The sequence below is a fragment of the Taurulus bubalis genome (assembly GCF_910589615.1).
Source record: "Taurulus bubalis genome assembly, chromosome: 5".
In the NCBI taxonomy this organism is placed as follows: domain Eukaryota; kingdom Metazoa; phylum Chordata; class Actinopteri; order Perciformes; family Cottidae; genus Taurulus; species Taurulus bubalis.
In genome coordinates, this window is record NC_136593.1 from 6,420,921 (window position 1) to 6,436,834 (window position 15,914).

General features: G+C 43.8%; 1 protein-coding gene across 1 annotated transcript in view; it reads left to right on the top strand.

The window, feature by feature from the left end:
• eif4g3a (eukaryotic translation initiation factor 4 gamma, 3a) overlaps nucleotides 1-15,914 on the top strand; it is a gene marked incomplete at its 5' end in the record, with an annotated part of 43,342 nt that overhangs the window by 26,162 nt on the left and 1,266 nt on the right. Inside the window, 21 exons of the mRNA XM_079218846.1 lie at nucleotides 531-828; nucleotides 979-1,103; nucleotides 2,355-2,474; nucleotides 3,389-3,544; nucleotides 3,831-4,028; nucleotides 4,688-4,834; nucleotides 4,967-5,203; nucleotides 6,447-6,551; nucleotides 7,567-7,705; nucleotides 8,024-8,154; nucleotides 10,418-10,508; nucleotides 11,104-11,221; nucleotides 11,318-11,526; nucleotides 11,880-11,992; nucleotides 12,599-12,771; nucleotides 13,668-13,793; nucleotides 14,154-14,235; nucleotides 14,635-14,733; nucleotides 14,936-15,079; nucleotides 15,276-15,357; nucleotides 15,455-15,601. Of these exons, the coding sequence (XP_079074972.1) occupies nucleotides 531-828; nucleotides 979-1,103; nucleotides 2,355-2,474; nucleotides 3,389-3,544; nucleotides 3,831-4,028; nucleotides 4,688-4,834; nucleotides 4,967-5,203; nucleotides 6,447-6,551; nucleotides 7,567-7,705; nucleotides 8,024-8,154; nucleotides 10,418-10,508; nucleotides 11,104-11,221; nucleotides 11,318-11,526; nucleotides 11,880-11,992; nucleotides 12,599-12,771; nucleotides 13,668-13,793; nucleotides 14,154-14,235; nucleotides 14,635-14,733; nucleotides 14,936-15,079; nucleotides 15,276-15,357; nucleotides 15,455-15,601 (3,040 nt within the window). The remainder of the gene's footprint in view (nucleotides 1-530; nucleotides 829-978; nucleotides 1,104-2,354; nucleotides 2,475-3,388; nucleotides 3,545-3,830; nucleotides 4,029-4,687; nucleotides 4,835-4,966; nucleotides 5,204-6,446; nucleotides 6,552-7,566; nucleotides 7,706-8,023; nucleotides 8,155-10,417; nucleotides 10,509-11,103; nucleotides 11,222-11,317; nucleotides 11,527-11,879; nucleotides 11,993-12,598; nucleotides 12,772-13,667; nucleotides 13,794-14,153; nucleotides 14,236-14,634; nucleotides 14,734-14,935; nucleotides 15,080-15,275; nucleotides 15,358-15,454; nucleotides 15,602-15,914) is intronic.

The window sequence follows — 15,914 nt, forward strand, 5'->3', positions numbered from 1 at the left end:
CTCCTGCATTTAAACCCTTGCTTTAAGTGTCCGTACATTTCACTCTGTCTGCAGATGACCTCCTTACTGCTCTGTAACAATTAAAGATGGCGTTCGTTATGTGGAGAAATGTCAATGCTACTAGTCTTTAAATAGGACGAGAGCTATGCAGCAGCGACCGCTAAAGGGAAAATTGACCACCTGTTATGTGGATTGAATCAACAAACTCCTCAGTGTTCTATATTGACACACTAGTTTGTGAAAGAGGATATGGCCAACGGGAACCGTCCAGGCGTCAGTAGCTCATCCTGGTATATGTGGGCACTGATGGCACAGCCGTGCAAGCAGGAGAAATTAGCTTTCTCTGTCAATATAGCGGGCACTCAGGAATGTATTGCTTAAATTGACTACATTTATTAAACTGATTGGCCTCATTTTTCCTTTTTAAGCTGTTTAGGAATTTACAATCCTGCTAAATTATAATAAAGCAGGGCATAATGCTTAGCGATGATTATTAGTCATTTGAAAATCAAATCTTGCCTCCTACACAGGACGAGCCCCGGCCAGTCGAGCAGCCTGCCGGAGACCAGGACCTGCAGTCGGCCCCTTTGAGCAGCAGCCCGGTGCCCCTACCGTCAGTCCTCGCCTCGGCTCCGGCTCCGGCTCCGACTCCTGCCAGCAGCCCCGAGGTGGACGGAGAGACCGCCGCTGTCCCAGAGGAGAACGGCGAGGCCGAGATGGAGCCCATGAGGAACGGGGCGGGTCACACATCCGAGACGGAGAGCAGCGACAGCGGAGTCACCCCCGGAGAGAAGGAGAACTCCACAGGGGCCCCGCAGGACACGGAAGGTTAGAAAGGCCCCATTCAACAGTGCAATCAATACTTTCTGTGTGTTGACGTTCTAGTCTTTTCTCTATGTAGCTTTTGCTTCAGTTATTTTCAGTCCGGTCTTTATATATATTTACACTTTTTCTCTCAAACCTTGCTCGTTGGCCCAGACGTGGCCGAGCCCAGTGGGAAGCGCCAGTACAACAGGGACTTCCTGTTGGGCTTCCAGTTCATACCCGCCTGCGTACAGAAGCCTGAGGGTCTCCCGCCCATCAGTGACGTGGTGCTGGACAAGGTGAGTGCAGATAGCCCTGCATGAATACTCTGACCCCAGTGTCCTTAAAGCTCAAATCCCTTCAAACTGATCGGTGCAGTCTATTTCGTTCTCTAAATGCAGCTTTAAAAATGAAAAATGACAGTGAAGTTGTCTTTTGTCCATCGGTCACAATACTGGTGTGTATTGCTCTCTAAATAGAACCGTCAATAATTTCAATTTCAAGTCTGTTACACAACAAACATTCTCCGGTTTTGACTTCTCAGATGTAAAGGTTTGCTGCTCCTGTTTATGCCGTCGTTTATTCCATGTCTGGGTTTTAGACTGTTGGTCGGACATAACGAGCAATTTCCAAATCTCACCTCGAGGCTCTAGGAAATTATTCCGAATTTTCTGAGGTTTTAAAAACTAAGCTATTAAAAAATAGATTAAAGTTAATCAATAATGAAAGCAGACATTAGTTGAAGCCCTAGTTTTGAATAAACTTCATGAAACAGGGTTCTTCATCATTAGCTCAGAGCAACAGGCATTGTTTCAGACATGAGTCTGTTCGACTGGATCAAAGATGCAGCACACAGTTTGCTTCATTCCTCTGATCCACACATGCGCATGTGGCATATGGCCCGCTGAAATGCTGTTTTGATTAAAATCACATTGCTATTATGTCACACTTGGCAGTGTTGAGAGCGTATGCCCCTCCCCCACCTCTCCGGAAAAAAAAAGAACAATCAAACCGGCGATGCACAATCCCAAAGTCTCCTTTTCTCTGAGGGAGAAAGTTAAATCTCAGTGGGAACGAGTCGAGAGGAAGTCAAGGACAGCTGAAAGACAAAGAGCTGGATTTGTTCTTCTCTCCTCCCCCACAACTATCTCCCCCTGCTCGCTCACACTCTTTCTCTCTCTCTCTCTCTCTCTCTCTCTCTCTCACGTTCCTTTCTTCCTTCCTTCCTTCCCCACCACATCTGGTCTTGACTTTTCTCTCTTAATGGCCCCCTAATCCGGCCCAGCAGAAATTTATCACCAGTACAGTGAAAATACACAAACTAAGAGCTGATTAATGTCGTATGACTGTCATCTACAACGGCTCACCTTTAAGGAACCACTGGGTTAGAAATGCACATAAATGCACAGGACTCCTTTTTACCCTATTGCCACTGTTATTCTGGGGATCACTGCTCCCCCTGCTGTTCAACTCTTCTTGTGTGTGTGTGTGTGTGTGTGTGTGTGTGTGTGGATGTGATGATGGATTTGTGTCTGTTTTGTGTTGCGCAGATTAACCAAAACAAGGTGCCACCTCGAGTGGTGGAATCGAGGGTGATTTCCAGAGGACCTGATTTCACACCTGCTTTCGCAGATTTTGGCAGGCAGATGACCGGAGGACGAGGCGCTGCAGTGAGTCATGTGAGCACACTCAACCACACACACACACACACACGCACGTTGAAGCGGCCACCATCTTTCATAAAGTTACACACACTCCACCAATTCCTACTTTCGGTTTCCTCTTAAAAGAATTCTGGTTGTCTCGTAAATAGGAGGAAAATTTGACAATTAAGTGGTGGGGAAAAATGAAATAGATACGACACATCTTTCAAACTTTTGCTTAATGGTCTGAGGATAATGGGATACGATTTGAGGTACTTAGTTCCAGTTGGTTTCAGCTGAAGTCCATAAGTATTCAGTGGCTGATTCAACACAGGAAAGCTCCAAACACATTTTTTGGAGTTAAGCTCTGTCTGAGAATAAGCCTACTCAAATGCACCAACACATGAGAGTGTATCTGTTCTTCTCCTGCGTTGTAGGGTCAGTGCAGGTTTCCTATTTCATATGTTTCACATGGTAATGAAGCATTTACATTTTTTATTTTTTTTTATGTATTATTTTGGGCGGACACTTAATGCACTGACGTCTCTAACGGATCTTCCTCTGTGGTGGCGATGAAAAAATTAAAGTCAAACTAATTGGTAGTAGCCGAAATGGATAGCTAAGTGCAAAAAGGGCGATGCTATTTTACCATGCGACGGTCGGTAGAGCGGTGACATGTTGTCGAGATAAGCTATTGTTGACATAGAAACATTAAAACTGTGTTTGGAGTGCTTTTTTTTCCTTGAAATGCTTTAATGAAACCCTCCCCAGTGCCGTGTGTTCGCTTTTCTGCCAGAAAACGACTGTATGATCACAAGCCCCTAATGTGGCAAAGACTTGTTGTCTTATAAGACATCAGGGAACTGTCGGCAACCTTGTTGTTCTTGTGACTGTCGCTCTAGCGAATATTGACGCGTCGTATTCTTTCATTGCTTTCACAGCTCATGAACATTGGGGCTCGGCGGCCTCCGCCCAGGAAGATCATCATGAACGTGACGGTGAATGAAATTCAGCTGAAAAAATCAGAGAATGCCTGGAAACCTGGCATGAAGAGGCCGGAGGTCGTTGCAGAGGATCCTGCGATGCAAGATACTCAGGTAGAGCTAAATATACACACATGCCTGTACACAAACGGAAAAGAGGAGTTTAGCACACTTGAGTTAAGAGCTTAACATTTTTTGAAAATTGCACAATCAATCGCCTGATCTAACTTTAGCTGTTATTTCTCAGTAAGTTATTGTACCTACTTCGGTTGGAAAATCCGCCTTTTTATAAAATGGTATCTTCGTCAAAAACCAACAATAATTGCAAACCCAATAACTAGTTTTTAACGATGTGAGATAATCGTCAAATAAAATTGCCTGATTGACTTATTCCCCTCAGGAGCTCTTCAAGAAGGTGCGCAGCATCCTGAATAAGCTGACGCCTCAGAAGTTCAACCAGCTGATGAAGCAGGTGACGGACCTGACCATCGACACCGAAGAGCGGCTCAAAGGGGTCATCGACCTGGTCTTTGAGAAGGCCATCGACGAGCCCAGCTTCTCCGTGGCCTACGGGAACATGTGCCGCTGCCTCGCCACGGTAAGAAGCGGGCAGGAAGTGAACGAATAATCTCACCTCGACCGTGGTTTGTTCACGGCTCAGGAATTCTATTACACCGATAAGTAAACTTTCCTGAAATCCACAGACGGTGCAGTTTCCCCTACTTGTGAGCATCCTAAATGAAACCAATCCAATTTTGCTTCTCAATGTGCAGTCAACGGCTCTGACTAAATGTTTCAGCCACAAACCGATCGATGGGTTTAGATTCATCACTGCAACACAATGCTGTGCAATACAACACTGTTCAATACAGTGTGATGATTTAGTGTGAACAATATCATTTTGTGATGAAACCGTGAGATCCGTTACACCCACAATCTATAATAGAGCGAGGTGAAAAGATGGCTGCCTTTTTCCATTTGGATTGAATTTGTTTGTCGTAAAATATGAAATATGTCATCTCTTAATCATTACTTTAAATGGGTCACTATTCATTTAATATGCATTTCTGCAATAAGGAACTCTAACGATGTGGATGAAACAAATGATAGCAATCAGTTGGTAACCCTAAGCATTAGTTTAGCATGCATACATGCTTACTTAAGGTAATAATCCACATGGAAATGTGAAGGGATGTGCTGGAGTTGTTTCAATACTTCTGTTTCTTGACTATATCCATGTCTTCTGTTCCTGTGCAGCTCAAGGTGACCATGACGGACAAACCCAACACTACAGTGAACTTTCGCAAGCTGCTGCTAAACCGCTGCCAGAAGGAGTTCGAGAAAGACAAGGTGGACGACGTGGTGTTTGAGAGGAAGCAGAAAGAGCTGGACTCTGCTGCATCGGTTTGTTGCTCGATGAAATTACTTAAGCGTGACGCTGAATTTCTGGCTGTGCCAAAGCTTTTTTTTTTTAGTCTCGGATGGGAAATGAAACTCAAAGTGTTGTGAATTTGTTTTTCCATTGTTCCCCCTCAGACGACGGAGCGCGAGCGGCTTCAGCAAGAGCTGCAGGAAGCCAAGGACCTGGCGCGGCGGCGCTCCATCGGCAACATCCGGTTCATCGGCGAGCTCTTCAAGCTCAAGATGCTGACGGAGGCCATCATGCACGACTGCGTTGTCAAGCTGCTGAAGAACCACGACGAGGAGTCTTTGGAGTGCCTGTGCAGGCTTCTCACCACCATCGGCAAGGACCTGGACTTTGAGAAGGCCAAGGTGAGGCGAAGGAGGACGTTGATTTATTAGGAGAGCTTGAGGAGGAAAAACAGATTCTACATTTCGGGAAATACGTTTGTTTGCTTTATTGCAGAGTGTTGATACCACTACGTTCTTAGCTTAGCATAAAAAGAGGAAACAGGTAAACTATCCTATAAACATTATTATTCATTATAAAATATACAGAGTGGATATCTAACATATTGAGAAGCTCACTCGCACTTTGAGCAAGCCTGATGTTTTGTTCCTGAGCCAGGAAGTGAAACTAGTTTTTCTAAAGCCAGAGAGTGATGTTGACTGATTTATCCATAAGGATCCGCAGCCCTTTGACATGAGCACAGCGTGTCGGTATGGCTCCTCGGAAGTTAGCGTCGCAACAAGCCAAGCTGCCATGTTGGTGTTTTACTTTTTTGAAGTGAACTCTCCTGTTTCCTGTGAACTACGGGAGCCCAGGGAAGCGTAAACGAGAAATCTGTGGTGAGATCTGGTCCCGCACCGGCCGAGTTTTCTTCAGTTCAAGAGACGGAGGAGAACATTTTCATGCCGGTTATGAGGAAACGGGAGCGTCCATACGGCGGATGCTCTGCTTTGTTCTCTCTGACTGACTCCTGTTGACATCAGTGACACCCAGTTGGACACAGCGAGAGTCCTTAGATGTTTGGAGAGACACTAGACCTGAGGGCCTTTCTGCTCTCTCTCTCTCTGTCTCTGTCTCTGTGCTGCACTGTGGTGTGAGGTTTGATCCTCATCATCTCCCAGTCACCCTGCAAAAGGAAGGCCCTCTGACCAGCAGGGAGACGGATGTGAACTCAGCATCAGCAAGTTAATTCTGCTTTGTTTCACTTTCTGTTTGCTACTGAAGGATTTTCACGCTGTTTCCCAACATAAAGGCGCAGTTTTAGACGTTAATAATTCATCTCGTCCTTCAGATGAGTTTCATCATGTTTTTTAGTGTGGTAATTTTCTGAACATTGCCATTTTAATGTCAGCACCATTACAGTGAATTGGTTCTGTGCTTTCTGGGCTATTACAGTTTTAGTTTTACCATCTCCCAAATTGTTCCAATTTAATCTTTGGCGGTTCGGACGGCTTCTGCTCCGAGTAGCAAACTGACCAATCAGTCAGTTCAGTGAAATAATGTGGAAGTCCCTGAAATCAGCTGTCTATTAGATTCAATGGAGAAATTGAGAATATAACCTTCATGTCTCAAATGAACCTCCTCATTCTCTCTTTCCTTCCTCAGCCTCGGATGGATCAGTATTTCAATCAGATGGAAAAAATTGTCAAGGAGAGGAAGACGTCATCTCGGATACGCTTCATGTTGCAAGACATTGTAGACCTCAGATTGGTGAGTGTGTGTGTGTTTGTTTTTGTTTGTGTGTGTGTGGTTTATTTTGTAAGGTGATGAACAGCAGATAGCTCTGCATTAAAAGAATACAAGTTTCCCATATCGGTTTCCTATAATATTAAAATATTATACTCTACAAAAAGACACTGGGCAAAGCATGTTTGAATTAATTTGATATATACAATATTGGGTGAGGCCAGTGGTGAAACCATTGATGGCACCTTGCAGTTTACACACACACACAACGTCCCGCAGCTATATGTCAATCTATGTTACATACATGAACGCTCACCTGCACACAGTCTGTTCCGGTTCAGCAGTTTGTTGTTTAGTTTATTTGACCTCTCAGCCTCACACACACACGGACACGACACTCGTTTGTTTCTCATGTTTGTCTCTGTGTTAGCCCAGGAAACACACACACACACGTTTGTGCATGTTTGTGTGTATGAATAGTTGAAGGGCACATGGACGTTTCCTGGGTTCACACAGAGACAAAAATGAGAAACAAACAAGTGTCGTGTCCGTTTTTTCCCAACAGAGACATCTGCACAGTGATTCTCTCCTTACCAAACACAAGCTGTTTGAAAATAATGTCCCTGTCTCCTGCAGGACGCTGGAAACACAGATTCGAGCCCAGCTGTGCGCGCTCTCGTCAAATTAAATATTATTATGGCTACTTGGGCAGCGCAGTAAATCCACTTTGTAGACAAACAAAAACGGCATGTTCGGTTTGTGGAATGAAACGGATATTAATATAGCAAATGAAGGGTCGTAATGAAAGTGAAAACTGATTAACATGTGTCTGAGTTAGTCAATGAGCGTAACTGACCATCTTTGAATATTCCTTTGCGCCTAAAAAAACATCTTGAACTGATGTATCTGCTTTGATAAAACCCACCGATACTCTGAAGACTTGCAATTATTTGGGCTTTCATTTCAAAAGGCTCGGATCAGCTGAAGCTAGTGCTCGATTCAGTTCTGAGGCCTTTTGTGATTCTCGTTATTCCTCCAGCACAACTGGGTGTCCAGGAGGGCCGACCAAGGCCCGAAAACCATCGAGCAGATCCACAAAGAGGCAAAGATTGAAGAGCAGGAGGAGCAGAGAAAAGTGCAGCAGCAACTGCTCTCCAAGGACAGCAAGAGACGACCAGGTCAGACCCGCAGTCTAAATCCTCTTTAAGGCTTAGAGGCGGCACAGCGACAGTGACTCGGGAAGCCTGCGAGCATACAGAGAGATTTCTTGTCCCTATGGCCTGCAGAGATGCTATTGTGACAACAGCCGACAGGAAGCCCCCCCTAGTCACTCCCATCTGTCAGCTGACCTATAATTTGTCATCACGTATAGCACAAAACTTTGTCAGCTTTCACTCTCCATTTAATGACTGAAAATACCATTAGATGTCCACTGAATTAATTTGTAAACTGCCTTTTGTGATGCGTGTGTTTGTGTGTGTTTCTTGGCCTCGTAGATCCCAGAGATCAAAGAGATCAGCGAGAACAGAGAGATCCACGCGCGCCGAGAGAAGAGACCTGGAACACTGTGCCCATGACAAAGAACAGCAGGACCATCGACCCCACCAAGATCCCAAAGATCTCCAAGGTGAGACACGCTGCTGCTTTATTATTTTATTTGTATTTTTTTACAAACGAACCTAGCAAGCGCTCCAATACTCTACTCATTTTGCAGTTTGCGCATCCTCCATTCCTTCCCTCGCCACCTCTTCTCGGTGGAGTATTCACATGTGCGTGTCCTCGCTCATGGACCCTCCGGCGAGCCTCCTGTCTCCTCGAGGTGCATTTTAGGAATCGAGACACAGAGGCATAAAATATTGAGAAATGAGAAGAGCAGATGGAGAGTAGGGCTCAACACACCTCTCTTTGGACTCATTTTCACTTTGATATATCAGGAGAAACCCCGATGGCCATTGATTAGACACTGATCAAGTATCCACACCAGGGCTTTTAACGAATATTCAAAAGTCGAAGAACATTTTTTTAATGTGAAAATGTATATTTGATTGTGGGGAAAAAAGCAGCACCACCTCGGCCGTCCGTCTCGTGCGCACTGACGGGAGTCGCACAACGTCTCTTTCATTATTTAAAAGTGAAATGTAATGTTGGGTGAAGCTGGATGAGGAACAGCAGCAACAACAACAACCGCGACTATGGCAGCGCGGTCGGCCTCAGAGAGGCGCTACATTACGTCATGTAAACAAACCTATCAGCTGTGCGCTCCAACGAAACCACTTCAAAGACGAGTGTGTTGTACTTGCTGGTGTAAATGTATTCTTTAAATCCCGGGTGATCATGGGAAGTGATAGTCCGTAATGCGATGAGGTATAATTAATAATTAAAAAGTATTTAATAAAAGGTTCATCACAAAAACAGCGTATGCATTCTCGCTTGAGGCCTTCTCTTGCTCACAGATTCACAGTCTGTCCCCCAGTTGCCTGCCGCCTCTGTGGTCCAAGAGAGCCCCTTCCAGTCTCTCGTGTTAGTTTATCTCACACATTCATATAGCTACATTAGGCCCTTCCATTGGTTAGTTCTATTACTTCACACCTTTTCGTGCCTTTTTACTCATTCATTCGCCTACAGATTCAGGGGCGGCACTATTCTTCTTCTTCTCCAGAAAAAGGGTAGATTCTACCATCTCAAAAGTCAATGTTCAGCGCCGCCACCTCAGGCGAACAAGAGAACTACACTTCCTTCTAATAAAACAGTACCCTGGCATCCACATGTACGATGCAAACGTTGTTTTAAACTCCATTCACACATTAATCATTAATAAAAACAGTGACCTTCATATGCATACAATTAGACAATCTTCAAAATAATATCCCTTATTAATGATCATATTTCATGCATTGTAATGTACGCAAACAATCATTTATATCGATGTGCAAGTCCAAATGTGACAAACAAAGTTTAAAAAACCCTTCACTGGCTTCCCACGTTTGTACTTTTTAAACACCCCAAAAACACACGTTTTATACTGTGATATTTCCTGGAATCCATTCAGCCCTATTCCGTTCCAGCATTTTGTATTTTCCCGTCTCTGAACATCTGTGACGACACGACAGGCTGCTTTGTCTCGGTTGAATATTATCAGGTCTGCACTGTAATTTGGATAAATCGCTGAGGTGGTTCTTCCTGCCGGGACAAGTTTGTCTCTCGTTCGTTTTTCCAGCAGAAGCTCTTCCACCGGAGGTTGTTGTTTTTCTTTCAGTAGAAAGTTTACACGGCACCAAGAGGAATCCTGTGTTTCATAATGTGTACTTATTCACTGGCCCTGCTCTCATCTGATCCACATTATTGTGGTTATTGCTCAGTAGTACTCAGTCCCCCTGTTGGACGCATGAGGTACTGCCTTGTGAAAAGAAAACAAGTTCCCCCTGCAGGAGGAAACTTGCCATGTTGTTTCTGTTAGCTGCACTAGGAGGACACTCATTCTACTCATTCCTGTTGACAATTCATGTTGTACACTACATGGTAAAGACTGCGTGTTTTGTGGGGTACTTGTATCTTGAATCAAAGATTTTAACCAGTGGGTTCTTCAGACCCTGAATACAAATTAACCGGTGTAAAAGATGGATAGATGGGCAACAGAAGAATTAAGTAAACAAAAAATAAGCATCATTAGAGAGCAAGTAATCTGCATATCACGGAGGGCTTTGTCAGCAGATTGTTACGGTACACGAGTGTATTCCCATCTACGCAGATTTATATTATTTCTAAAGGGCCAATCAAAATGTATCTGCGGGTTCATTTATCTCGTCTCAAATGTTGTCCTCATTTGCCGGTTTGCTGTCTGTTTTCCACGTGTGCTTGCAGCCTGTTCTTAATTTATTCTCCTTCTGCAGCCTCAGATGGATGAAAAGATCCAGCTGGGCCCCCGGGCTCAAGTCACGTGGGTGAAGGGCAGCAGTGGAGGAGCCAAGGCTAGTGACTCAGGTAAGAAAACGTGTATTGACTGATGCGAGACAATTTCATGGGCAGGCGTTGCCGATATCGTACAGACCTGAAATGACTCGGAAAGAATGTGTTTATTACACAAAGCACATCTCATCTTGTGTTTAAGAGGCCAGCTCAAAGTCGCACTGACAGCGCCTCAGAGGAGGAGCACTCTCTCTCTATCGGCCTCCATTCAGGTTTTACTTAATGTAACAATTGTAAACTTCCTTGAAATAATGGTAATTAGTCATTGTAGTCCCAACTTGATTGGATGACAAGATGTGAAATTTCCTAACATTGCCACACTGCATCATCTGAGCTTTGTGACCGGCCCAAAGTCAGTGATGACAGAAATGTTGAAACCTCTGTGTTGGATTTAAGAAAGTTAGAGAAATTGTCAAAACAAAAAAAGCACCTCTGTTGATGCTTACTGATGCTTTTAGTTTGATCCTAAAGCTCACTGGAGATTATGTTACCTATTGATGAGCTTTGAATTCTGTATTTTATTTCCCTCTTCATACAGAAAACACCTGACTCCAATGATCCACGATCTTTACGTCATGTATATCTCTTCTACCTTTTCTCTCCATAACAGAACTCTCACGGACAGCTGGCCTCAATCGTTACTCTGCGCTGCAGTCGACGCCTTCTCCTCAGCCCTCCACCACTCCTCCACAGAACCCCGACTTTGACTCCAGGAGAACTTTGGGAAGGTAAAGAACAAGGCCGCGGGCTTCTGGTAGTTAAACTCTCCTTTTCAAACATCCTGATCGACTTGAGTTATTTATTTATTTATTTTCTCCCGGCAGTCGTAGCAGTGCGGCGAGAGAACGCAGCGAGATGCCGGTGACCTCGCGGCCCGGACCGTTCACCAGGGGAGGCAGTTCGAAGGAGCTGCTGGAGAATCAAACCCCCGAGGAGCCGCGGAGAGACCGGGAGCGAGAGGGAGCCGAGCCCCGGAGGGAGAGCGTCACCGAGGACAAAACGGAGCCGGAGCACAGCAGAGTCAGGGAAATGGGTGAGACACGCAGCGCTGCTCTACATGTAATAAAATGTACATATAAATATAGGGCTTTGTGGGTTAATGCCCTTGCATCTCATTTCATTGCTGTAAAAGGGTCTAATCCAGATATCAATGCATATTTCTTTGGTTAGCTTTATCTGTAATGCTATTTTGTGTGTCTTCTCTTAGTCTAGTCAGTGAATATTATATTCTTGGATAAGCTGTTCTTAAGAACATAAATCTAGATTCATTGAAAGTATACTTTGCTTAAAATCTTTGATTAATTATATGTATTGAAGTCAGAAGTGCTTATGTGATTAGACCAAGCAGCAACAAAAAACGGTCACGGTTGTTTTTATCGTCGACAGTAGAACCTGAGCCAGCGGTCCAGACCCCCGAAAGACCTGCTCTGTCTGAGGAGGAGACGGAGAGGAAGTCCAAGTCTATAATCGACGAGTTCCTGCACATAAATGACTACAAGGTACTGAGATTCAGCAGTTCATGCACTGAGTATTTCTTTGTGTATTTTTTTTTTTTTTTTTTTTTTTTTTTTTAAGCATATAGATTTATAGGATAGATTTTTTTTTTAAGTGAAGTTGTTTAAGTTTCTTATCCGTAGTCCGTGTTGAACCTGCAGTAGATGGCGGTCAGCACGTCCCCAGATTGGAGAAACGGACTGAAGCACATGCACGGAAAACTGCTGCGGACGGAGGCAGCAGCAAAACGTGTTTTATCCATCTATGTTGACTTCTAAGCCACGAGACTCCTCTGGCAAAAACAGTAACTTTACTTCGTCGGACACAGGAGTCGCTGCTCTAACTATTTACAGTGGGGAACATTTTCTAGATATACGTACACTTAAATTATAAGATATCGATATGATATATAAAAAATATGAACTGTCCCTTTTGATCTATTGCCCTTTTTAAGGACAACGTTGATAATATCAGAACAGCAGCTTTAATCGTCCTTCTTTTAACCGCCGGTGATGCAATAATAACCCACAGAATTAAAATGCATGTCGCGTATGAGTTCCTCTTGTCTCACGAGCGTCGGTCTTGATCGTGTTTCTTTGTTTTTCCCGCAGGAGGCTGTTCAGTGTACGGACGAGCTCGACTTGGGCTCTCAGCTGCACATCTTTGTGCGCGTCGGGGTGGAGTCGACCCTGGAGCGCAGCCAGATCACACGGGACCACATGGGCCAGCTCCTCTTCCAGCTGGTGCTGCAGGGCACCCTACCCAAACCTCAGTTCTTCAAAGGGTCAGTTCACCTACTTTTGAATGCACTCGGCCTTAGATCCAAGCAAGCATCCGTGTCTGCTTTTTTGATTTTGATTTTCTTGTGACTGATGTGTTCCCATTAAGTGGGAATGTTGATTTGAGACATATTTTCTTATTCTAAAATGTCCCCGTCTAATGATTTTGGGGTTTGTTTGTTGGTGTCCCCATGATTGGTTGCAGTGTTCTCCACAGATCTACCCAGATGAGTTTTGCTAAAAGTGTCATTGATGAAGAGGCGTATAGAAAACTGAAATCTCCTTCCTGTTCTGAATTTCATTTGAGTAAAACAAAGTATATGCAACTTTCTGCATTTGTAAATAACAATCAAATGTAGATTTATTTGTCCAAAAGCTTTCAAAATCCACAAAAAAAAGAAGAGGAATTGTCTAAAGTGACACTTGGAATCCAGGTTTCTGCTTGATGGTGGTTTTCCAAAAGCAACACTTTGGTACGAAAGTACTGTAATTACTGCGTAAACATGAAACACCCTCTTGTAGTTCTGCAGTGCAGTCTGTAATCTTAAAATAAAACACTCTTGAAGGTTCGCTGTCTTTCCATTCACTCAGTTCACCCAAATTCAGAACAACAAACAAATTTAAAATAATGTCAAGTATAAGTAAAACTAAAATGAATGAAGAGGTTTGTGCTTCTTCTCGTCCGAGGGACAGTTTCTGCTCCATGACGAGTATAGTTATACATTAATTTCAGTTTAAATCGGTGCTTAAATATAGTAAATATACAGAGCAGCTTTGTGTTTTATGTTTTGAACACGTGTGTGTGTGTGTGTGTGTGTGTGTGTGTGTGTGTGTGTGTGTGTGTGTGTGTATGGGTGTGTCTAGTTTGTTAAAATCACTGCATGTCTTTTTGTTGTCTCAGGTTTACGGACACGCTGGAACAAGCGGACGACATGGCCATCGACATTCCCCACATCTGGCTGTACCTGGCCGAGCTGCTCAGCCCGGTGCTGAAGGAAGGGGGCTTCTCTATGAGAGAGCTCTTTAGGTACGACACCACTCACTCCTTACTCGTAGAAAGCATACTAAAAATAAAGTGACATTTGATGTTTGCTCAGAATATATTAGAATGACGTGTTTGCTTTGTGTGCACAGTTGAAAGTTTTGTTTAACATTTTGATCAATATTGTCCTTGATGAACATAATTAAATGCTTCTTGTTTGTCCGGGCAACATTTTCTAGTTTATGTTCCTCCTTCCTGTTCTCATTTCCTGGATTAATTTAAGGCTTTACTCAAATTTAATATGCATGGAGGGAACTTTAACGGGCCTTTGTGGCTGCATTGGAAATTGTCTGAAGTGTTTTAATTGTGCTATTAAACTTCTCCATTCATCTGTTTTGTTCACAGTGAATTAAGCAAACCTTTGCTTCCTGTGGGAAGAGCTGGGATCTTAATCTCTGAAATACTGCACATACTATGCAAACAAATGGTAAGCGACACGTTCAACCTTCAATTAAGTAATTAAGTTACCTGCTCTCGTTAAAAAGCAAGTGGAGTTTAGCGCCACTTTATCAATAACTCCATTGTAGTTAGAGGTGTACACAGGTAATAGATGATGTTCACTTAAACGTCTATCAAGGTTGAGGATCGATTTTATTTTGGTCAAATAGATTAAAATGGACAATAAAATGCTTTTATAAAATGTTATTTTATTGTTGCTTTAGAATATATTGTTTGCACTTATTTACGACATGAATCAAATCATGGACCTTTTTTGAGATGTGGTCAATTTTGGCAGATTCGGCTCGTTAAAATATTTTGAGGGAAAAGTATATATATATTTATTAGAGAAAGAGAGTTGCGACATCATCTCCTCTTGTCTCCACAGAGCCATAGGACTGTGGGTTCTTTGTGGAGGGAATCTGGCCTCGACTGGACCGACTTCCTGCCAGAGGCAGAGGACGTCCAGGCGTTCATCTCTCAGCAGGTTTGTGATAAAGGCCTCCGCGTAGATCTAGATATATTTATATTGTAGGAAATCTCAGTCTCCAACAATTGGCTTTCTTGATACTAATGCACATTATTCTCCGACCCCCTCCCGACTCTTTCCTTTGTCGCCATTTCATCATCTTCCTCTTCTCTTGTCACCTCCCCATCTTGTCCATGTCCTCCCGCCTTGATGCTGCCAGAAACTCCAGTTCGTTCTGTCCGACGGCTCCAGTCGTGAGGCTCTGTCCACAGGGATCTTGTCTCCTGAGGAGCTGAGCCAGCAGCTGGATAAACTCCTCCTGGAGGACATGGCCAGCGACGAGCATATCTTTGACTGGGTCGAGGTGTGAGAAGTGACTAATTTCTTAGAGGGGGGAAAACCTTAAATTCTGGCTTAAATTCAGAGGGCCCTTTTTTTAAATATTATTCTTATTATCATTTAAACTGTTTCCTGTTCTTTTGTAGCATAACTGCTTAGACGTGCCGAGCCATGTGGAATTGACACGTTGTGTGTTTTGTCCTCTGTGCTGTATTTCCCAGGCAACCCTCGATGAATCTCAGATGAGCTCGTCTCCCTTCCTGAGGGCTTTGATGACGGCTGTGTGTAAGGCAGCAGTGAAAGGTAAGCACTCCGCCACCTGCAGGGCAAACTTCATCTCCTCTGCTAACATGCCACCGTTGATTTTTAACTCGCTCTCCAATCCTGCTTCACCGAACAGATGATAACACCAACTGTCGAGTGGACACGGCCATCATCCAGAGGAGATTGCCTGTATTACTCAAGTACCTTAACTCAGACACTGAGCGACAGCTGCAAGCACTTTATGCACTTCAAGCGCTGATCGTCGCCCTCGATCAGCCTCCAAGTAAGTGCTGCATCTCGGTTATATTAAGAGGAGGTGGGTGGAGAAAAAACTGTGATTTATCAGAGAAGACTGAATCATTTTTAAATGGTATTATTGTAGAAAAATAGCTGGTCTGAAGCTGTTCATGTCACATGATCTTCAGTTTGCCCAGTTGTCATGGAAGAGAGGACTGCTCGTCCGTGTCGGGTTAAAAGTTACAATTCAAAAGGTAGTTTACAAATGTTTCTACAGTCGATCTTCAACTCGATATTCAGATTATTCTAATCTGTAACATTAAAGCTTGGGTAGGTAACGTTTGAGAAATCCGCAAAAG